General features: G+C 56.8%; 1 protein-coding gene across 4 annotated transcripts in view; it reads right to left on the bottom strand.

Moving 5' to 3' along the window:
* Positions 1 to 22529, bottom strand: part of PRIMA1 (proline rich membrane anchor 1) — a 47153-nt gene that overhangs the window by 8862 nt on the left and 15762 nt on the right. For all 4 annotated transcript variants that reach the window (XR_013762301.1, XM_079130154.1, XM_079130152.1 and 1 more), the window contains exon 4: positions 1215 to 1344. Coding sequence is in view for 3 of the 4 variants with exons in the window: in XM_079130154.1 (XP_078986280.1) it covers positions 1215 to 1344 (130 nt within the window). In the remaining variant the exon portion in view is untranslated. The remainder of the gene's footprint in view (positions 1 to 1214; positions 1345 to 22529) is intronic.

The raw sequence follows: 22529 nt of genomic DNA, 5'->3' as shown, positions 1-22529 counted from the left end.
CTTGCTTCTTCAGCCCCATTGCGCCCTGGACCACCTTGTCCCTGGCAGAAGCGGTCCCTCTATGCTCCTCCCTCGATGATCCCCCCTGGAAAGCCCAGCTCAGCGAGGGCAGGGCAACACTACCGTGATGAGATGCTAGTGTGAGTTCTGTCTGTCTGTGAGTTCCAGTTCTGCAGACTCGCCTCGCCACACCCCCAGGTTCCCCTCTTCTGCACCCCTGAGCGGGAGCGGACAGAACATCCCGTCCAGTTCTCACCCAACACTAGTCAAACTGACCGGTAACACAGTGCCATGGCTGGGGCTGGGCTCTGGGTTCAAATTCTGACTCCACTTTCCCCAGTTGTGCCAGCCGGGGCAGCTCCCAACTCCTTAGTGCCTCGGTTTCCCCATCTTTGAAATGGAGCTGACTGGGAAGCGGTGAGGCAAAGAGGAACCGAGGATGTGGGTGAAGGGTGAGCCCAGCGCCCGGTGAGGACTTGACAGCAGTTATTCCCTGGGTATTTGCTGCCGTTTTTAGAGGTGGCCCTGCAGCGTGAGCATTGGAGAAAAGGGGGTTCGGGTCCGGGAGGCTGATGCCCAGGGCAGGGCCTGTGCTGTGGGCAGTTGCCACGCTGGGTCCTGCCACCTCTGTCCACTTGCCAGAACGCTCCCAGGCGGCTGGCCCAGGCTTTCATTTCAGGACATTCAGCGTCATAATGTCAGCCTCTGCTTCTGAGTTATTGAGGTGAGGTCGCACACACCATCAGATCTACAGAGCTACACTAAATGTTTCCGGTGTTAGGATTATTCCTCAGGTGGCCCGCGGAATTTAAAACACTTTCTTAGAAACCCGTGTCATTAACCACTCCTATCACCCTGGGTGTTTTGCAACACGTCTGTTCTTTGGGTTGCAAGGGCCTGACACCCAGCTAGTGCTCGTCAAATGCCGGTGGAACCAAACTCCCTAAAAAATGGGGCTTCATGACTGAGATTCACTTTAAAATACTCCAGCGACAAGAAAGAACCAAGAAGAAAGCGGACACGTGCAGCAGATTCAGCAAAGTCTCGGTGACTGTTGGATGGCACGAGGGCAGAGGGAAGTTCGGGGGGCGGTTTCTGCTTCTTGGGTGCTTAGCAACTGCTGTAATTTGAAAAGTGCTGGGGCAGATGGTGGAGCCTGGAGCCCAGCTGGCTCCCCCGGGGCTCAGAGCTGGGCACCTCAGCGGGACACTCACCTTTTTATGGCTTTGTAGCAAATGATGACGAGCACAGTCAGGAACACCAGAGCAGCACAGCAGATGGCGATGAGGATCACCAGCCCCGACCACCAGCTTTCCTCATCCGGGCACGAGGTAGAGTTGGGAACTGGAAGAGAAGGAGCAGCCTGAGTGTCCCTGGGTGAGTGGAAGCAGCCAGCATCAGGGGTGGGACCTTCGAGGTGACACCGGCGTGCACCTCAGGGACATCTGTCACCCTGCGGAAGGCCCTCTGACCTTTCCTGCAGTCCCCACCCCCACCCTGAGGCGGGTGACGTCATGGCTGGCTCCCAGCCAGCCGCCTCCCCCGGTGCCTCTCTCCGGGCCCTGGCGCGCAGAGCAGGGGTTAAGTGCCGCGCCCTGGCCATCCATCCTCGCTTGGCATGAGCTAACTGACAGCCAGGTCAGGTTTAATTTCCCATGAAAAATAACAGAACATCTCATTCTCTCAGTTGAGGCATTAAATCCGGTTCCGCTTCAGGTGGGGGTGGGGAGCTGGGCTCACAGGGGACTCTAGGGGAGGAAAGAGAGAAAAGGAGGCCATCAAGGTCAGTTTCTTAAGCGAATTCTTGCAAGAGGTTGGCTCTCTTTAGTCATGGATCTGGCCCAGGGGTAGACACCTGCTGTCATCGGTATGGGCGTGGCCAGAATGTGGGAAAGTGTCATCGACAAAGCACCTGGCACTGGGTGCCACAGGTCCCCTCATTGTTATCCGATCCATGAAGTCTTTGGGGTGGACCTGCTGCCGTCCCCCTCCTCCACAGGGGCTGCATCCCGGTGCATCTAAAGCACAGGTGTCAAGGGGCAGGCTCAGGTCCCTCTGGGAAAAGCAAAGATATCCCAGAGCCTCATCGGAAAGGTCCTGGAAAGACGAGACAACTCAAAAAGTTGTGCTCGGAACTGCAAAAGGGCTGGGGTTGGGGGAGGGGAGAAGGGGGGAGGTGAAGGACAGACAGACAGGGCTGGCCTTGGGCAGGTCTTCAAGACACGGGAATATACACAGAGGAATCATATGTGAGCCTATGCCCAGCCTCTGTCCACTCAGGAATAGATGACTTGAGGACAGCCACTGCACTTGGGGGACAAGTGGGGACCCTCCTAAAGACACACAGACGGTCTTGTCCTTCTTATCCAGGGATAAGCTCCACCTGACAGCTTTGATGAAGGCATCCACCTGCAGAGGCCATACCCTATCACGACACCCTGGAAAGTACCTCTTTCTAGCCCGTCCCCACCCTGAGGGCAATGGTTATTCTGATTTCTAAAATCCTGGATTAGATTTGCTTGTTCCTGACATTCACATGAACAGAATCACACCATGGTTTCTCTCTTCTTCCTTTATCCAGCATATGTTCGAGATTCATCTGTGCGGTTGCACGTTTGAGTATCCCTTCCTCTTTATGGCTGAGTAGTATGCTGCCACGTGTTTGCCCATCCACCTGTTGATGGACACCTAGGCTAGTCCCAGGTTTCTGAATGCTCTGAAAAGAAGCTGCTGAGCCATGTGCCTGCAAGCCTTTGCATAGACACGTTTTCATATTTCCCTTGGATAAACGGGAGGGTGGGGTTGCTGGGCCTGTGGTCTGTGTGAGATTAGCATTACAAGAACTGCCAAGCTGCTCTTCCCAAATGCTCCCACTTCTGTACCTTCCTGTGCAGAGCCAGGAAAGATGCAGAGAAGATGGAGAGGAGGGAGTGGAGATAGAGTGGTTACTGAATTAACAGCAGCTGGGCTAAGAGATCCAGGAAGCTATTATGCACTCCCTAGGGTGTTGGTGCTAAGACCCCATTAGCAAATGCAGGGTCCCCATGGCCCGGACAAGGATGCCCCTGGGCTGTCTCAGCCACGGCAGGATCAGGCCAACACTGAAAATGTACAGAATCCAAAATCAGAATAAACTCTAAAATGAGGGGAAGGAGGGCCAAAAGAATTCCCACTTTCCCCTTGAGGAACTTGCTCAATGTCTTTTTTGTGTGAAATAGCAAACCCCAATCCTTCCTCCCAACTCCTCAGCTGAGGTGTCCCTGACTGGGTCAAGTCTTCTCAGGGTGACTAGGTGCAGATCTGGTACCCTTATCTAAGCAGCAGTGGCTAACTGCTAAGGAGGCAGTTCCGGTTTCTGTGCCTCTATCTCAGGCTGTGACACCTCTGAGCAAGTCCCAGGCCCAGTCCTACCCACTGGTGGCCCAAGAAGTTTCCCCCACAGTCTGTGGCTAGAGATAAATGGCCAGGGGTTGTGCCCCTGACCAGCAGCACTTGGAGATAGGAGAATTGTCTTTGGTGGACACAATGAGCAATGCCAGTGGCTATGGATGCTCGTGACAGTGAATGAGGTTATTTCTACCCAAGGTAGAACTGTCCCTTGAAAAACGCCAACAGGGCCTCTGCTGAGAAATTCCACAGCTCGCGGGTGGTAGACCTTGCTTGGCATCTGGCACTCGATTCCACAGCACCTCTTTCCCTGCGTTCTCTGTTGACAGGGGAGGAATGTCCTTTGTATGGTCACTTTTCAAAGCACGACTGATCCTGAAAACAGCAAGCTCTGGCTGAGTGTCCCCCTCTACTATTCAGTGGATAAGCAAGTGCACCCAAGGAAACTGCTCAAGGCAAAAACGCCAACCACTGTGGAGAGACAGAGGTATTCTGTGAAGCCGAGTCAAGACCTAGTCTTGAGTTTTCTCAGAAGACCAGCCGCTGTGCTCCATGCTGCAGCCTTATTTATCTTGACTTGAGTCAATTAGAGAATGGACCTGGAGGAAGCTTGGGAGGTGTTATTTCAGAAACGAGAAGAGCGGTTGAGGCCCAGGATCAAGAAGCAACTTTCCCACAGGCCAGTCTGGAGACCTCAATCTTTGGGCTGCCTGTCCCACCTGTCCCTGCCTCAGCCCTCCAGCTGGATGTGGCCAGTACATCTCTCCAGAGGTGACATGTAGGCTGTTGTGTTGTACTTGAGAGGACAGTGTCCTGAACGTATTCATCCACCCATCCATCCATTCATTCGTCCACCAGATGCATCCTGAGCACAGTTGGCACTCGGCACCATGCTAGGAGCCGGGGCTACGAAGACAACCAGACATAGCCTGTGCCCTCACTAGGCTGGTGCCAGCTGACCGTGGGTCATTCCCACACTGACGGAGACCTGGTCCTCTTGCTCAGGGAGCCAGCAAGCTCCAAAAGATGAGGCATGCACAAGCTGCTAACCTGCAAGTTGCAGTCACCTGTGGCTGAAGAGAGGGCGGCTCGGGGCGTGGGCGATGCCTCGCGGTCACCTGTGGCTGAAGAGAGGGCCGCTCAGGGCGTGGGCGATGCCTGGTGAGAGGCAGGTGGCAGACGGGGAGGCGGAGGCGGTGGGACTGTCCAGTGCTGCCGAGCTCCTGCCTCCTCTTGTCACTCACTGCACAAGACAGAAAGGCAGGAGCTGTCCTGGCATCTCAGAGGTCTCGACACCCTCAAGGGGGCTTTGCCTGCGGTGTTCAGTAAACACGCTGGACGCCTGTGCCGACGCTGAGCAGCAACCAGAGAGGGCAATTCAGAGGGATTCAGGCTCGTTTTAAATTCATCAGAGCCACGTTCTCCTCAGTTAGGAAATGCATCATTAAAGCTTTGGGACTTCTGGCTGGGTGAGGTGGCGCTGGCCTTTAATCCCCGCAACTTGGGAGGCTGAGGCAGGAGGATGGCAAATTTGCAGCCAGTGTGGGCAATTTAGCAAGGCCCTGTCTCAAAATAAAAAATCAGAAGGACTGGAGTGAAGAGTGCTTTTGGGTTCCACCTCAGTGTCTCACACACACACACACACACACACACACACACACACACACACACACACACACACGGTAGCTTTGGGACTGCTGCTTCCAGCCAGATGGAGTGACAGGAATGAGATTCTCCCACCCCCAAAACAAAGCCGGCTAAAATACAGATACACACAGCAGCAGTTCTCAAAGCAGTGGACATGAGGCAACCAAAGACAGCTCCCCCAAAGACAAGAAAGGAAGAGGTGGGCCTGCCTCGGCCCCGCCTACCACCCGGACAGTTCCTCTACCGCGGGGAGGGAGAGGAGTCCAGGCGTGTGTCCAGGGAGCAAAGAAGACAGGAAGCCTGTCCCCAAAAGAGGAGAGGAAGCCCAAAGCAGACAAATATGCCACCAGAGCATGATTAGACCTTGTGGCAAGTGCTACCAAAGAAAGGGAAGAGATGAAAGGCTCTGCAGGTGCCTGGAGAGGAAGCAGGTGCAGGAGCTTCGGATGCGCCCACCTGAACGGCATTCAGGAAGGCTGAGCCCCAGGGACCAAGGCATTTCCGGGGCGTGGGGGGCGGAGCCACCCTGGTGCAGGGCTGCAAAGGCACTCTGAGTTCAGGCCAGCCCTCCAGCGATGGCCGTCTGCTTGGGTTCCTCGTGGGGTTTATGACCATCACGTGAGATGATGCAGGCCGAGTTCCTGTGGGTCTGAAGGGCAGCGGCCATCTACCCAGCGATGTCGCGCAGGCACACCCCTAGGCACCATGGTGACAGCCCGTCATGTCTCCCCTTGTAGCAGTGGGGACACTGAGGACAGGGCCAGTGTCCTGGGACAGCACTCAAGCCAACTCAGCCCCCTATCCCTGGGGAAACACAACCTGGGGAGTAGCTGGCTCCATCGGAGCCAGAGCCAGCTGCTTGCAGAAGCTGTGCACAGATGTTTGGCTGATGGGGACCCAGCGCGAGATGAGCGAGTCAAACAACAGCGAGTGCTCTGGAAACAATCTGTTCTGCAGAGGTCTTTAAACAGGGCTGTAGTCTGCTTCTAGAAGGGGGGCGCGACAGCCCGCCATTTGTTTTAAGATCACTTTTCCATCTTGAGTTGGAGGCTCCATCAGTGGCTCAGCCCCATGGCCCTGTTATGTGGCCACCTCAAGAGGCCAGCCCTGTGCTCATGTGGCATCCTGCTTGTTGAGTACAGCCTGAGTTTCAGGCACTGCTGGGACACAGCGGGCCTTGGGGACGTCATCAGACGTCTCTCCCAACATTCAAAGTCTTCGGTGACTCCTGCATGCCCAGGCTGCCTGAGTGGTCTCCTCTGGTCCCAGGAGCTGATTGTCTTGTGCTCAATCAGCCGTAATCTGCTCAGGTGAGGTGGCTGTCTGCCTCCGCTCCCTCCGCAGCCCGGCGCTCAGCCCAGTGACAATTCAGGCCAGCACAGGCTTGTGCCGAGTCCCCGGTGCTATGGAGAGGACTCCTTCTCCTTCCAAGGGCGAGTGTCCATGAACCTGCTTCCCACACAGCAGACAAGTGCCACCTCTCCCAGGGGAAAATGAAGGCAGAGGCTGTGCAGGCCAAGAGTTCCCATGGACAACGCCACCAGGCAGAGGTGACAGCAGTCACACGGCCCCACTTCAAGGGACGGTCCTTAGTGTGGTGGTCCCTCTCTGCTCTTCTCCTTCGACTCACCTGAAGGGTCTTCAGGAAGTTGTCCAGTGTGGGACTCCGAGTGAAGAAGTGATCACAGGGTTGAAGAGCACGCCTACTGTCCACCCCACCCCCGGCGGGCTCACCTGTGACATCTCACTTCTGTCTGGCTCACGAGAGCAGCGAGGGGACAGGGAGCTTTGCTGAAGGTTTGTGTGGTGGCAGAACCTATGTCGCAGACCCTCAGGACAAAGGAGGAAGCAGAGGCCGTGCCGATGGCTGCATAGGGACCAGGCCTGGTCCTGTGACTGTCAGTGCTGCTTAATGTACTGTCCCAAAGCACCGCAACGCTGCGGTTCTCCGAAGCTCCTTCCTGGGTTGACAGCCCTTGTCCTGCCCGGGGGCCCCAAGGCCCAGCCCTGTTGGGCTGCTCGACGCAGACTCAGAGACCCGGGAGGAAGCAGGTTGTGAGGGCAGGGGCGCCTCCTCCCTCTTGCACCCCACCCCACAGAGCCCCATTGTCTCTGGACACAAGGAACTGACTCTCAGGCCGCCGCTCTCCATTTATGGGCACCGGGCATCCATGGGAAGGCCTGTGCCAGGGACGCCCACCTCCCACAGGGGCCTCAGGGCCAGCGTGGGTGTGGAGCTGCTCGCTGGCTTCTTACCCTGAAAAAGTACATGGCTGGACTCAAGAGTCAAAATACAACAGACCCTGTGCTTATGCCAACCTCTGAAACCAGCCCCCACTTCTGGAGAGAAATGAGAGACTGCCTGGGAGTTGCTGCCGGTGCATAGGACACCCATCTGTGCCCGGGTCCTGGGGGCCCTTCCACCCCTTCTCTGCTGATGGGACTTGACCTCAGCCTTCTGGGTCCTGAGCAAAGACCCCGCTTTCTTAAGTCTTCCCAATTCCTCCCTCGGACTGCAGCTGGAAGCCGCTGCTGCCCAGTAACCAGCACTCGGCAGAGGGAATGGGGCCCCTGGGTGCCAGGCGTTGGGGAGTGTGCCCAGCCCTGCAGGTGGCTTTTCCATGTCTTAGCCAGGCTGGTTGCGCCTGTCTTTCTGCCTCTAACTGGCTCAGGGGCCATGTGATTCTGGTTGGCGACAGGAGAGGGAAAGTCTCCAGAAGCTGAGGCTTCTGGAAATGGTCTTGGCTCCCAAGGGAGAGACAGGAAGGGGCAGGCCACTCCGCCTGGATGCCACTCTGTCCCTCTTTGTTCCATAGCAGAGCAGCTGAAGGTGGCTGAGGGTCCAGGGAGCAGAGGCTGTCATGTGACGGGTGACATCTGAAGGAAGCCTGGGATTGGCCAGGAGCTCATCCTGCAGGTGTCTGGGTGAAAGAAAGGCCAAGGTGAGAGGGATCAGGAGAGTGCTGCTCTCAGTGAGCTGGGGGTCGCGCCCCTGCGCGGGGAAGCCCGAGGCCCAGGTCCCCGAGCCGAGGTGCAGGGCAGGCGGAGGGAAGTGGCGGGGAGCCATGCTGTGGGGTGTGGGAGCTCCTTTAGGATTAGGTCCATCATCTCGGGGAAGACCAGCCAGGACAGGGCAGGAGCTGGTGTTCTGCCGGGGCGGCAGCAGAGGGAAGCGGGGACGCCAAGGGCCCGTGGGGCTTGACCTGAGGGACACAAGCTTCTGCTGCAGCCGCCCTCAGCCATATACTGGTCGGGAGCTAAAAGCCATGCCTGGTTTTGTCCAGTGCCCTGGTGCAGGGCAGGCCGGGAGGGGTCCCCAGAGAGCAGGGACGGTGGGCGGTGCTGGCCCGGAGGAGGGGCCGAGGCACAGAAGCAGGTTGAGCAAAGGCGCCCGTCGGCACTGAAGTTGGGGTTTCAACCTGTGACTGAGGGACAGAAAACAAGCCAGCGAGCCCACAGGCGCCCGCGAACAGCTGGAACGCTGTGGAGGAACGAGACAGGGTGCTGGGGGAGCCATGCTGGGAGTCGGAGGGGAGGCTGCCGTCACCGTGGGTGTTGGGGACACCTCTTTGAAGAAGTGACATTCAAGCTGAGCCCCACAGGGAAGAAGAGAGTGGGTGCCCCCGTGGAAAGGACCCGTCTGGGTTGGCCTAGGCTGGCAAGGGGTGGGCCAGGGGCACTGGAAGCTGGCACCCCAAGCCTCTGCTGCCCCGACGGGTGGCTGGACACCCCCGATGCCCAGGCGAGGGCTCTGGAGGCCCCTCTGGGGCTCTGCCTGTGGCCCGTGCTCCTGGGGCCCCTGACTCTGCTTTAGTTATTTCTGCCCCGTGTTCTGGGCGCAGAGCCAGTGAGGTGGCAGCATGCTGCTTGTCCTCAGGGGCGGTGTTCCCAGGCTGGGCTCCTGCGGGGCGTTTTGAAAGCCTGATACATTATTAACGAGTGTCTCCATCACTCCTGCGCCTAATTAGGAAAGGAAAATTATGAATTGGGTCTGTCCCTCTGGTGGGGGCGGCCATAGCCCTTCCCCACATGAGGGAAGGACGGGCAGGGGCCGGGCAGGGGCCCGAGCAGCGGGAGGCTGGCCAGCAGCCCTCATCAGGCTCCTGACGGCAGCTGAGGAGCATGCCCCTAGTTCTTCACCCGAGCAGCCAAGGGCTTGTCCCTCCTTACCAGAGGCGGGGTGACCTCTGTTCCTCCCCCTTGGTCTCCTCCCCAGAGCTGCAAGGCCGGCTGCTCCCACCAGACGCAGAGCTGCCAGCTTCAGGACAGTGCCGTGTTGTCCAGAAGTGACCTGCGGTGCCATGTCCAGAAAGCTCTGGGGGACACTGAAGAGCCTTCTAAGTGCCATGGACTGTGCTGCACCCTGGGGACAGAACCCTGCCCTCACGACGTTCATGACCTACTGGAGAACGGACACTCATTAAATAGTCACCAAGTGATGCAGACCCTAACTGTGCACATGCCTTAGCACCGACAGGAGCAAATTATAAAAGTAAAAGTAATAATGTCCTGAGACGGGGGGCCAATGGGAGGTGCCGAAAATAATGAGCGCATCTTTGCTCATGACCTGGGGTGGGAAAGGGCCCCCGCACCTCTGGGACACTTGATAGATGCTGGATGGCCCGATCTGGTAGAATACGCTCTGTCTAAACAGTTGTAAGTCTTTGGGGTCAACTTGGACTAGTGGTTGACAAACTCTGGCCCAAAGGCCAAATCTGACCCACTACCCATTTTGCAAATGAAGTTTTAAGGGAACAAAGACCCGCCCATTTGTTTACATACCGTCCCTGACTGCTTTGTGCTACAGTGGCAGGTCCAGTAGCTATGACACACACTGTAGGGTCTGTGAAGTCTAAAATATTTACTATCTGGCCTTTTACAAAAAGTTCTTTCTCCCTAAACTAGAGGGCTTTAACTTAAGATTCAAGGCAAGCTGGGGAGAGGGGTCTGAGAGTTCACAGAAGTTACACCCCAAATTTTTATTTTGCAAGAAATACTCCACTCCTTCTCTCCTCTGGTTCACTCTTTGAAGGACCCTTCCACTCCAAATGTCACACCAACACCCTGGTGGGGGTCTCCAGGAACATGGCACAGGGTTCTGTCATCTCTTGGAGTTTTAGCAGCGATAACATGGTGAGAGAGGAAAGATGGCAGACAGACAGACAGAGTTTAGATCCCGACTCACCATACCATGCCTGCTAAGAGACCCCCAGATGAGGCCCTCCAATATCGTCAGCCTCAGCCTCCCATGTGTCAAAGGTGGCAGTCTTTTCCTGTAAGGTGGTGGGGAGCTGCTTCCCAGCTGCAGGCCAGGATGCAGGGGACTCTGCTCCGGGTGTGGAGAAGTGTCGCCCGAAGCTGTTGTCTCCCCCTGGCACCCGCAGCCCTTCTTTGCTACGCTGTGTGGAGACTATGGGGAAGAGAAGTTCAAGGCAGGGCAGCCAGAGCGTGTACTCCCTGGTACCTGGACAGCATCCTGACCAGTGATGGAACGATGTTAGGTGTGAAAGTACAACCCTGCCACCGGCTGGGGACAACCCTGAGGAGGAAACGCTGAGAAGAGCTTGGCCTGACGTGGGCCCCTCGCTGCCCGTCCCGCCTCCTCCATGGGCCCCTCGGTCTACTCTGGAGACACATGCTTTGAAAATCCTTGAGGCAGAGTCCGAGGTTCTATGTCAGGAAACTCAGACACGAGGTCACCAAGGTGTGGAACATTCCTGGGTGCATTAATAAAGCACCAACCAAGACAGGACTCCATACCAGTGAGAAGCGTGGAACCCCTCTATGTTCCAGACGGTTCCTTTCCAGAACCACCCTTTGTGAGTTCTCTGGATGGAGCCCAAGTCCTGTTCCAAAGGTCCCTGTTGGGTGAGGCTAAGATTCATCCAAGACATGACAACGCAGGTGAGAAAACAATCAGTACTGCTCACTTGGACTTTGCTTGAACAATGGGGAAGGAAGGAAGGAAGGAGGGAGGGAGGGAGGGAGGGAGGGAGGGAGGGAGGGAGGGAGGGAGGGAAGGAAGGAAGGAAGGAAGGAAGGAAGGAAGGAAGGAAGGAAGGAAAGAAGGAAGGGAGGGAGGGAGATAGGGAGGGAGGGAGGGAGGGAGGGAGGAAGGAAGGAAGGAAGGAAGGAAGGAAGGAAGGAAGGAAGGAAGGAAGGAACCTGGCATGTCTGTGGCTTTGGGACAAAACCACAATATTAAAGAAGTAAACATCCACACTGATGGTCCAGAGGTGCAATCCAGTCCAGTAGCCACCAACCACTTAAATATGCCTACTTAAATTTAAATTAACCGAAGTTAAAAATTCAATCCCCCAGTTACACTAACTGTTTTAAGTGCCCAGCCACCACATGGAGCAAATGGCCATTTCCATCACTGCAGAAGGTGGCTGAGGGTGCAGGGCCAGAGCACAGGGAGGCGGCACGCTCTGCTCCCTTCTCTAAAGAGGCAGCGAGGGGCAGGTATCTCTCTCACCCACGGAGAGCAAACGGCACGGCCACACTGAGGCCACAGTGCTGCCTGACGTCAAAGCCTGCGCTCCTCACTCTGTCTTTGACTCTTAGATTCCTTGCGTCCGGAGCAGGCAAGGCAGGAATTATTACCATTTTTACAGATAAGGAAACTGGGGGCTCCTCAGAGTCAGAAAGGTCAAGTTCCAGAGCCCTGAGGAAAGTGGCAGAGGCACAGCTTCTGAGCGGAAGCCTTCGGTGGCTGCCCTGGACAACAAGAACCACAGGGGAGGCCTTCTCCCCCTCAGCCCTGAGGAGCCGGGAGGGCCAGGCGCCTTCTAACGCCACGGTGGCTCACACACTCTGACCTGGTGAGCAGAATGCCTGGCCGAAACGTGGTCTCTGTGTCTTTGAGACACTCACAAAGCACAGGGCCGCCCAGTCTGCTTTCTGCAATGGGCAGATGTGCTGCTGTCGTGAAAGTGGCCAGGCCCCGGCCAGCGAGGATCCCGCTATTGCATTATCCATTGTTAACCAGCTTCTGTGTCACTGGCTTCTCAGGTCAGGGATGCGAGACGGCAGAAAAACCAGGCCTCGCCCGGGAATGTCACTCTCTCAGATAAGCACCTCATTTTAAAGATCAAGGTCACACCCGTGGGTGCTGCATTGCCACTGAAACTCAGACCTTTTGCAAGTCGTTTCATCTCTCCGGACTGCAGTGGCCTATCTGCCTGAAGGCAGTGGTGACCTTGGCCTAGAGCAGGGTCCTCAACCCCCTGCTGTGACATTTGTCATTGTTGTAGGGGGCTGTCCTGTGTCCCTTCAGATGTTTGACAGTATTGCTGGCCTCTGCCTATTAGATGACATTGGGACTCCTTCCCCACCTGTGATGCCCAAATGTCCCCTGTGGAGACCCAGGGGGCTGGGAGAGCTCCAGGGCTCGTTCACGGACCCTATGCTGGGTATAGAGGCCGGTGCATCCCACGCAGGCTCAGCCCACAGGACCAATGGCACTGGGCCAATGGCAAGAGTTAACTTGTGGCCTTCCAGCTGGGACATTCTGAGATTCCAAGTCAATGGCCTTCAGAATGACCCCCGGCTACGGAGAGGTTGGGCGGCAGAACTGTCCGTAACAGGGTCCAAGAAGAAGCCAAGGCATTATTTCCAAGGCATCCATAACTTTCCCTGCCAAGGCAGGAGACAATGCGCCTTTGCCACCCACAGCCCAGTTCATTCTAAACCTGAGAACAAGGCACCCATTCACCCCGGGCAGTGGGTGGAGGGGCAGAGGGCAGGAAACAGTGGCCTCTGGCCTTTTCTGGTTGCTGGCGAGGGTGACAGAGAAGCTGGGGAGCAGGGGACAGGCACAGCTCATGCGGCCTTGCTTTTTCTTGGTGGAAGAGGGGGGCATAAACTGAGGGGGGCCCCTGCCCAGCCCACCTAGCAGACGCTCGCCATCCTTTCCAGGTGGAAGGTCCAACCGTGGGGCTTCTTCAAGGCTGCCGGAGAGCAAGCATCCCTGAAAGGAGAGGATCCTGCCCCTTCCAAACAGGACCTTCCCCATGGCGGAAGGGAGCTACTCCAAGTCTGGCTACTCCAAGTCAGGCGCACAGGCCAAACCCCAGGGAGCGACCTTCCCCTTGTGGAAAGGTGCCATGATCACGGCCACTACTGCTTATGTTCATGTGACTGAAAACCAAGGGCCACTGCACAGATACGCGAGGCTGCCCCTGGGCCGGTGCCAGGATTTGCTGGTCATCTACTGGCAGGCAAGCAAACACCTAAGGTTTCAGAGAATTTTGTGGAGGAAAAGGATTATATCAAAAAAGGTCCAGGCTGGGCACGGTGGCACATGCGTATAATCGCTGGAACTTGGGAGGCTGAGGCAGGAGGATTGCAGGTTTGATGCCAGCCTCAGCAACTTAGTGAGTCCCTGTCTCAAAAAAAAAATTTAAAAAGTTCAATTTGCTTAATAAAAATATGATGATAGTAGATGCCCCTTGGCAGGTGCCTGCATCAGAAAATGTGCATGTCATTGTCCCCATTTACAGAAGTGAAAACAAGTTCCATGAGGAGAGGCCAATGATGGAGACTGAATTCCAAGCAACCTGACCCCAATGTCCCTCTTCCTTCTGCCCAGCCTTACAGTCAAACAAAGCCCACATTCCCTGAATCTGAGCAGCAGGTGCCTTGGTCCAGCCTGAAGAACAGATTTTATCATTGGCCATGGGGCCTTGACGTGAGGAGAGTCCCTAACCAGGGTCCCGGTCCCTGCAGCCTCTCCCAAGGGCAGACGCAAGACTGGCTCAACTGGAGGGTTTGTGAGACGTGAGCTGGACCCAGGGGCGAGGTGCTTCCTTCACTCGGGTCTCGCACCCCAGCAATGAGGGAAATGAAGTTCCCAGCAAGGGAGATGGGGGGGTCGTGCCATGTCATTTTCAGGAGGAATGCTCCCCTTTAATTCCTCACAGTCATGAGCTCCCCCAGCACCGTGTGCCTGAATCCAATGGCTTTGAGCTCCCGAAGAACCCAGCCACTGCCATCTGCTCTTTATTTTCCACGACAGCTGGGCACAAAGGTCACCAAAATCAACTGCTCCATCATTTTCCTTTGACAGGAACATTACTGGGGCCTCAGAGGTGAGACTGCCTCAGACAGACACTTCAGAAACCAGCATTGTCCACCTGCTTTAGAAAACCCACGTGAGCAGAAACAGACACCACAGCCAAAGCCCGGGGCGAGGCACTGCCCGCTCTGGCCTCAGCCCCCTCACTAGGAAAGAAAGTTTTTTAGGTGCTGACATTCCACAATTCCAACACCATAAACTAGGACCAAGACTGGGAAGGTTCTAGAAACACCCAGAAACTAGATAGAAAGGAAATGATGGCCTGAGGTTTGACTCAGGTGTTCAGTTCCCCTCTCCAGAGGCAACCACTACACCAACTTTTCATTTCCTTCCACTGACAAGTTTTTGGATGTTTCTAGAATCTTCCAGTGTAGGAAGGTAACCCATTTGAGATTCTAAGCACTCTGAGAGCCCTCCAGTGAGGATGGAACCCAGGGCCTCACACAGGCTAGGCAAGCGCTCGCCCGTGGAGCCCCAGCCCAGCCCTGTGATGTGCCTTTTCATAACGCAGGTCAGCAGCGCTTTGAGATCAGTGTGAGTGCAGATGCCTTCTTTAGAGCTGAATGTAGGGTCGCTAGGGATGGACCACAGTCTAGCTAGCCAGTGCAGGAAGGGCTATTTTTCAGATGTAGGACCTCAACCCTTTACATGTGATTTCCACATGCAAAAGGAAGTTTGGCACCAGGATGAATTTGGTAGCAACCCTGAGCTGAGCGCAAGTGGAGCCGCAGATGGTCCTGAGGAATTTCACCCGCGTGGAGATCCACACTTTCAGCACAGGAACACGGGCGCTGGGCTGCCTGGTGGCGTACTTAACCCGTGGTCCCCACACACATGGCTGCTTTCCTAAAAGCCAGGACTGATTTCCAAGCATATCTAACCTCAACCCCAAGTTTCTGATAGAGCACGTGGACCTTTTCCAGAACTTCCGTTAGATGGCGAAGTGGAGAACAGACATGGTGGGCTCCCTGGCCTTAGCTCTTGTCCCAAATCCACCCTGGGGCCGCTTCAGCATCCCTCCCGTTTCCTGAGCCAAGCCACCAGGAGGAATGAGGCCTGGGCGTTTGCCGGGACTTCCAGGAGAGGAGAGGCAGGGGCCAGCCCGCACACAGAGCAAAGCCCGGCGCCCTGCTCTCTGCGCCCCAATCGACAGGCAGCCCCTCTCCTTTCCTCTTTCCAGACCCCACACTGTTCCCCTTTCACCTGAGGGACTCTGCTCTGAGCTTTTGCTCCTACTTCCAACAACAGGGTTGTGAGATGCTGATTCTTTCAACAGAACAGAAAAAAATCAGGATTTTAAAATGTGAAGTATCTTTGATGGTTAGATCCCATTTCCTCTCTCTCTCTCTCTCTCTCTCTCTCTCTCTCTCTCTCTCTCTCTCTTACTGGAAGTGGCCTGTTGCCCGCTTTGTGTGGTTGCCAGCCTGGCCAGCATTCTCGTACTTCTTGGGGCAGTGGCCCGGGCTGCAGTCTCAGTGACAGACGCACTTCCATCTATGTCTTTGGGAACAATGGGGGAGACGGAGCTGCCCTCCCCGAGCACAGAAAGGAAAGCACGGGCCGAGTTCTCCCCGACCAGCTGCGGCTCCTAGCAAGGGTGAGTTGGCAGAAAGGTCCCCTGGGGTGCTCCAGTCCCACGGCTTCCAACTCCAGCCAACGCAACCCCCGCAGGTATAGCTTCAGCCCCGCACGTCCCCCAGTCTGACTGACTCAACCCTTCTCCTGGGCACTTTCTGGGTTCACTCGTCTGAGCCAAGTCTTCCTTCCCTCAAGATCCTCCCGAGTCACCCACTCGCCTGGCCACCCCATCCGGAAACCTGGCATCCTCCCCGCCAGCACAAGACCCAGTCTTTCCCTCAGGGCCTTGGTGAACGCTGCTCCCATTTTGGTCACTCAGGTTCAAACCCTTGGAGGGAAGACTCTGGAAACTTTCTGAGCAGTGTAGTAACTTCCAGAACACACCCAGGGAAGATGGATGTCTTGTGGATTTGTGGTTGGAATAAAGGAAGGAAGGAAGGAAGGAAGGAATTAGTACTGTTACTTAATGGCTGCACCTCAGAGGCGGCAGCAGTTAATACCTGTCACGGTGGCAGCCCGCCCGCCCTGCCCCATCCGCCATCCTCCCATGGAACCTTGAGCCCTTGGGTGGAGCCGCCAGGGCTGGTTAATCCCACAGGGCTTAAGGGGCCCGCAGAAAGCATCTTAGAGTTGAATGCGGAGATAAACTGCTTTGCTGGTTATAAAGCCCAGAATGTTCTCAGAGATGAGAAGAAAATCCTTTGTGTATTTCTGGCTGTGAAGGAATCCAGGTCTGGCCTGGCCTGGGGTGGGGGCAGTGAGGAGCCGGGTTTGCTCAGCAGCATGTCTGCGTCTGAGGCCTGGTGGAGACTGCGCTCATCTGCGTGGGGTCGTCTGAGCTGCCCCTAGGTCTCTGAGGGGAGCTGGGCATTTTAGGACACCGTACTCCATCCCGTTGGGAAGAGAAGTTCAGCAGAAAGGGAGGAAAAAGGGATGAAGAAGGCGGGAGGAAGAAACATTCAGAAATTTCAGAAGTAATTCAGGCCACGGGTTCCGCCCTATCCGGGCCAAGGACCTGAGGAGAACCTTGTGCTCAGTGGAGACGCTCCTCATGGCCAACAGGCAGATGCTGGGGAGACTCAGATCCCTCCTCTGGGGCAGCAGCGATGCACGGACTTGGAGGCCTAGAGGACGCTGGGCCTCGCGTGGAACCTCCCGTGTGGGGCTGTCCACACTCCAGGGCTCCTGCGGGCTCCAAGACTGTCCACCTGGACACCGGCTCAGCTCCTCCCCTCTCCTGTCCTGGCTGGCTCACTTCCCTGTGGCTTCCTCCTGGGGGTATCACTGAATCATGACACACGCCCAAACTCCAGGCAGGTTCTGCCTCTGGGGAACCAACCGAAGACAGACGATGAGCAGAGACCATGGAAAACATGGTTTTAAAAAAGAACATGGCCCAATATAAGTACCTGACCCCACCAGACGAAGAAATAGTTCAATTTGAAATGGGAGTTACAAGCAGAGACACAAGAATCCTGGTGAAGGCCACGGCCCTGTTCTCCAGTCGAGCAGGGTGACCAGGACCACAACTACGGTGTCTTAGGGTCAGTTCAGTGTGCCACAGATTTCCCACATCTCCCATGAGAAGGCAGCAGATGACAGCCTTGTGTGTGGGCTCAGGGGACCCACTGCTGACCTTCCTGCAAGTCAGCAGGGTCACCAGAGGTTGACAGGGACCCCCAGTGAGGCTGACGCCAGCTGAGGACCTGAGACAGGTCCCAGTGTTTCACATCTCTCTGTGGTTGGCAACTGTAGGCATTTGGGACATGGTTCATAAATTAATCTGGATTAGCCCGAAGGGTGAAAGAGAATCATTGAAAGAGACAGACACCTCTTTCCACGGTAGCAATGTGGGTCCCTGAGTTCCAAAAATGGAAAGAGCCACCTCTGCTCGGCATACCAGGTTAGGACTTGAAATCTGCTGCTTGGGAAGAAGGTCCAATGACTGAGCGGGGTCCCTGTAGCGCGGGAGGTGGGAGCAGGTCATTGATCATCCCTGGCCCACCACACGCCAGGAGCACTCACCGTCAACCCAAGTTCCAGCAACAGACACCCGTGTCTCCAAGGCACCCTTGACTGGGAGCCACAGGAGAGTCAGAGTCGCTCGGGTGAGAGGGAAAGGGCAAGGGAGGGCGGGCACTGCCCCTGGGATGGGATGCAGGCGAGCCCGGGTCAGGAGCATGAGGAGCGGGGACGAGGGGGTGGGGGAGGGAGCGCCTGCCGGGCCGAGTGAGAACACCCCGGGCACCTGGTAGCCCTTTCCAGCTCGTAAGTCCAGCGCTTTTGTGGGTTTCAATGCCAGCATGCAGACCCAGGGGAGGCAGCGGTGTCCCTGGCAGAGGAGCTTTCAGAAAGGACTTGGTGCTCAAGCCTGCTCTGTGCTTGGCAGAGGACTCAGTTGGGATACCGCAGTCTGGAAGCTTCCTGGACAGACGCTTGAGCCTCCACTGAGTTCCTCCTCCAGAGGCCAAGGGGCTGTACAGATGCCACCACCAGGTCCTGGCTGGTCCCCACCAGCTCCAGGAAGGCCCCTGATGCAGGGCCAGCAAACACCACTCCCATGCATGGCCTGGCCATACTTAGAGAAAGAAACAGGAAGGAGAGGTAGCGTAAATCAAGTCCCCACACACCAGGTCATGCAGGGAATGAAGCACGGCCAACGTCTTGGCACAGTCTTGGAAAGAGAGGGTTGCCACAGCGAGCAACCTAACAGAGACACAGACGGGGTGCTGGGCCTCCTTCCCGGCCCTGAGATGAATGGTCTCCGCGCACCGCGCAGCCGGCTGGCTCCTCCAGCTGCATCTGGGAACTGTCACCTCCCTTTCCCTGAGTCACTGTCCCAGTCTGGCCCTCCTCTTATATCACTTGGACAGCCCTGTGGACACCCGCTGGCCTCCCCAGAGCCCCTCACCCTCCAACCCACTCACTGCCAATGACAGTCTTAAAAAGCAAATCCATTAGTGTCACGGCCATGGTCAAAATCTCTTTAATGGCTTTCCACGGCACTTTGAAGGAAGTGTCTCTGCCATGTAAATGAGGGTTTACAGGACCGCGTGATTTGGGACCAGCCTTCCCAGCCTCCTTTTAGGTGGCCCTCTCTCCGCGTCACAACATCCAGTGAGGTCATCTTTGGGTTCTTGAACCCTGTTGGCCTGGGCCTGTGTGCGCGGTTCCCGTGGCCTGGAATGCTATCCCCTGGATTTTCAGCCAGCTCGGAGAGGCCCTCCCCAGACACCGTGCAGGGGGCCACCCCTTGTGTCCATGTTGGGCCTGGCACCACTCGGTAGCCCCAGATCCCACCTCCCACCACGGTGCCTGGCCCAGAGGAGATGCCCCAGGGTGTTCGTCGAGTGCCTGAAGGAGTGACCCGGCGGCTCTCGAACACTCAGGGTCTCCCCTGGGGCACCTGGACTCCTGTTTCAGTTGGTTCTTGACTGAGAAAGTTAGAGGGCTTCCGAGGTGGGGACTCTTCTACTCTGAGCATACCGAGGGTGTTCACTGTTATTTTTTTGACTTCATCTGTCCACCTGGACTTCCCTTATCGAGTACCTCACCATGGTTCTGAAGGACACTCCGAATCCCTCCTCCTGCCCACAGACAACCTCCCTGGATGGTCAGATGGGCTCCTGGCTTAGGCCAGGACCTGGGACTGGTAGGGAGGCTTGCAAGGCAGCCCTGGGGACACCTGCCCTGGGTCCTGGGATGCAGGCGGGGCCAGCTCACGTCACCTCTGCAGCAACGCACTCCGGCCACTCCCACAATCACAAGTGTGACACGCCCTCGCCTCCCACTCAGTGGTGCATATTAAGCCCCTTGAATGACACCCACACCAGGTCACTGACAGGCTGCTCAGTGAAAGCCTTGCTGGGATTACAGCGGTGGCTCCCACTGGCTGCCTGGTGGTTCCCAACAGGTGGCTCTGTCCTGCTTCAGCACTGCCCCTGCCCTGGGCCGTGCTGGGAAATGGTTGCTGTCACTGCTTGCTTTGGTTCAGTGGAGGCCCCAGCCATGCTCTGTTCCCATCCTGTCCCCCACTCACCCAGGCTACCACCCAGCAGTCGGCTCCTATCTGGTGCTGCCTGGTCCCAGAGGCCGTCACCTCTCCCCTGCGTCACTGAGCTGGTGTCCCTGCTTCTGCCCACTGCCCACAGTCTAGCACAACAGTAGCCCACAGTAGTAGTAGGGGGACTCTGTTGGGAGCCCTTCAGATGGCGTCCTCCTGGGCTCTGTGCCTACCCACGCCCCCTTCTCCCTGAGTGAAGAGCTCCCTGCACCCCTGCACCCCCAGTCCTTGCTTCCCACCGTGCTGCAGCCACGCGGGCCTCTGCTGCTCCTCACCAGCTGGTGAGCGCTGACCCAGCTGTCCTTCCACCTGGGCAGACTCGCCAGGTCGCAGCCTGCTGCTCCCTCTCCCCTGCAGGCCTTGGCTCAGGCGGTGCCCAGCCCCCTGACTCTCCTTGCCCCTGGCACTTGACCCCTCAGCACACAGCTGCTGAGCTCCGGGGTGGCCGTGTCCACTGCTCCCTGCTCTATGGCCCCTGCCAGAACCTGGGCCGCACATCTGGAGCTACCTCTGGAGCTCTGGGATGGAGAAACACTCAAGAAATGTCTGAATGAGGGTCTCCGCCCGTCCCCCAGCCTCAGCTCCCAGAGGCGCTCGGGCTCTGCTCTGAAGCCCGTGGTGGTCCCAGACCACACCCACACCTGCTCCCTTAGCCTCTGGCGCAGGTTGCTCCCATTCTGGGAGGGCAGCTCACCCTCCCCAGGCCAAGGGCATCTCCCCACCCTCCAGGCCCACAGGGGTCTGTCTCCCCCAGGCCTCCTGACATCACCTGTGGCCTCCGTGGCCCGGGGTGAAAGCCATCTTGTGCATGGGCCTGGCCCCTCGGCAGCTCCTAGTGGCCTGGGCTGAGCTGTGGAGGAGGAGCTGGCGAGCCCACAGAGGGAGGTGGCTCCTGGGCTGTTCCCGAGAGCGCTTCTGACCTCAGCAGCATCCCGGCTTCTGGCTTTTCTCCTCTCACCTGCTTCCATCTCAGGCTTCTCTGGTGCTGTCCTCGCCCATCCTTCTCCCTCCCCATCCTGGCCCCACGGGGCTCTGGTGGCTTCGATGCCACCTTCCTCATCCTTAGGCCAGCTCAGACCTCTGCCCTCAGCTTGTGACCCCCCAGCTGATGGTGTTCCATGGCACCTCCGAGGCACAGTGACAAATCGGAACTCAGGATCTCCACTGTCACAGCATCCTCCTCACCTGGCAACCGATCACCTTGTCTCCACCACCTGAGCTTTGCCTTTCCTGTCAGCAGGCCTGCCACGGAGTCCTGGGGGTCTCAAGCCCCACTCCCGGCACGGCCTGGCTGGCAGGGTCCTGTGTCCTGGCCCAGCCTCTTCCCGGCTCCCGCCTCAGCTGCCCCAGCTGTGCTCACTGCCTCTCCCTTCGGCTGACCCCTGGAGACTCGGGCGCTCTGCTCTGCCTGCAAAGCTCGTGTGCTCTGGCTGTCCCAGGGATCTCAAACTCCACGTGAGAAAAAACAGAACCCCCAAACGTTCTCTGTGAGCTCACTGGACTTCTCCACTTCGTCATCCTCAGTGACCAGATGAAGTGTTTGGCATCCTCGGAACCTTCTAAATATTTGTTGAATGAATAAACGATTGTGGTGAGGAACAACTCTCTAAATCTACATATTGGGAATCCCTCATTCAACCCCCGCTCCTGGAGAAGTCTTCAGGGCAGTGCGGGAGGAAGAGGACCACCTTTCCTTCAAGTTTGCCAGTTTCCCGGGGACATCTGGGGTCACGTCTGGGTTTGGGCAGAAGATGACAGCAGTGAATCAGAGCAGAAGGTGACAGCCTGTGGCAGATGCTCCTTCCAGGACCTGCTGCTTCTCTGCCCTGGGAAGAGTCACTCCTCGCTCCTCAGCTGTGATTGGTGGCAGGTGGCATAACCACCCCAGCAGCCCCCACCGCCAGGCACAGTCCCCAGTGGTGCTGAGCTCCAGGTGCTGCTGTGGTAACATGCTTGAGATTGTCCTCGACTTACTGGTCAGACTGACTGCTTTGTCCTGGACACGGGTGAATTCCGGAATCACACTGAAGAGCTAACGTGACAGGGGTTGTCCCTGAGCCAGGCACTGTGCGGAGCCTCCCAACAGCCCACCAGCCACCAGTTCCAAACTACCCAGCTCTGGGGGTTGGCAGGCAGGTCTCAGCCTGCTGACTCAGTACCAAGGAAAGGATTCGAAGGTCAAGAGAGAATGGATTCTTGCTCAAACTACCTCCTGTCAGACGTTTCTCCCTATCTCAACGATCAACTGCTTTGGGGAAACCGAGTCGGCACCAAGACATCCGATTGCAGCATCTCCGTTCCCAGGACCCCTGTGCTGCGCCCCTGAGCCGCTCCAAAAGCTAGCTGAAAGCTCTGGTCCCCAGAAAGCTCTCTCCCCAGGGTTTCATCTAACTGCCTTCATTTGTAACACAAAATGAATGTCGTGACATAAACTGGCACTCACAATGAAGCTGGTGAGGAAACGAGAAGCCAAAGCTGTGTGCACCTGGGCTGTGTGGTTCCCTGCACGCTTCCCGTAAGCAGGCAGGATGGAGCCAGGCCACCTGCACCCTGCAGTGACCACTGAGGATCAGCTTTCCACAGGACACTCATCTGTCCTCAGCGCTACGGTAGGAAGGCAACGTTTTCTATGGCTAAGAGAAGTGAGCCACGTCCACAAGGTACCCTTGCCTACCACGTGGCTCAGCGTGTCTGCCGTGCTTAGGTGACAGCAGACAGAGGAACCGACACCCAGATGCCAATGACCCAGATCTGGGTCCCAGAGAATTCACTGGG

This window comes from Sciurus vulgaris (genome assembly GCF_902686455.1).
Source record: "Sciurus vulgaris genome assembly, chromosome: 2".
Taxonomy (NCBI): Eukaryota; Metazoa; Chordata; class Mammalia; order Rodentia; family Sciuridae; genus Sciurus; species Sciurus vulgaris.
Note: the sequence above shows the minus strand (reverse complement) of the source record. Positions and strands in the feature narration are given on the sequence as shown.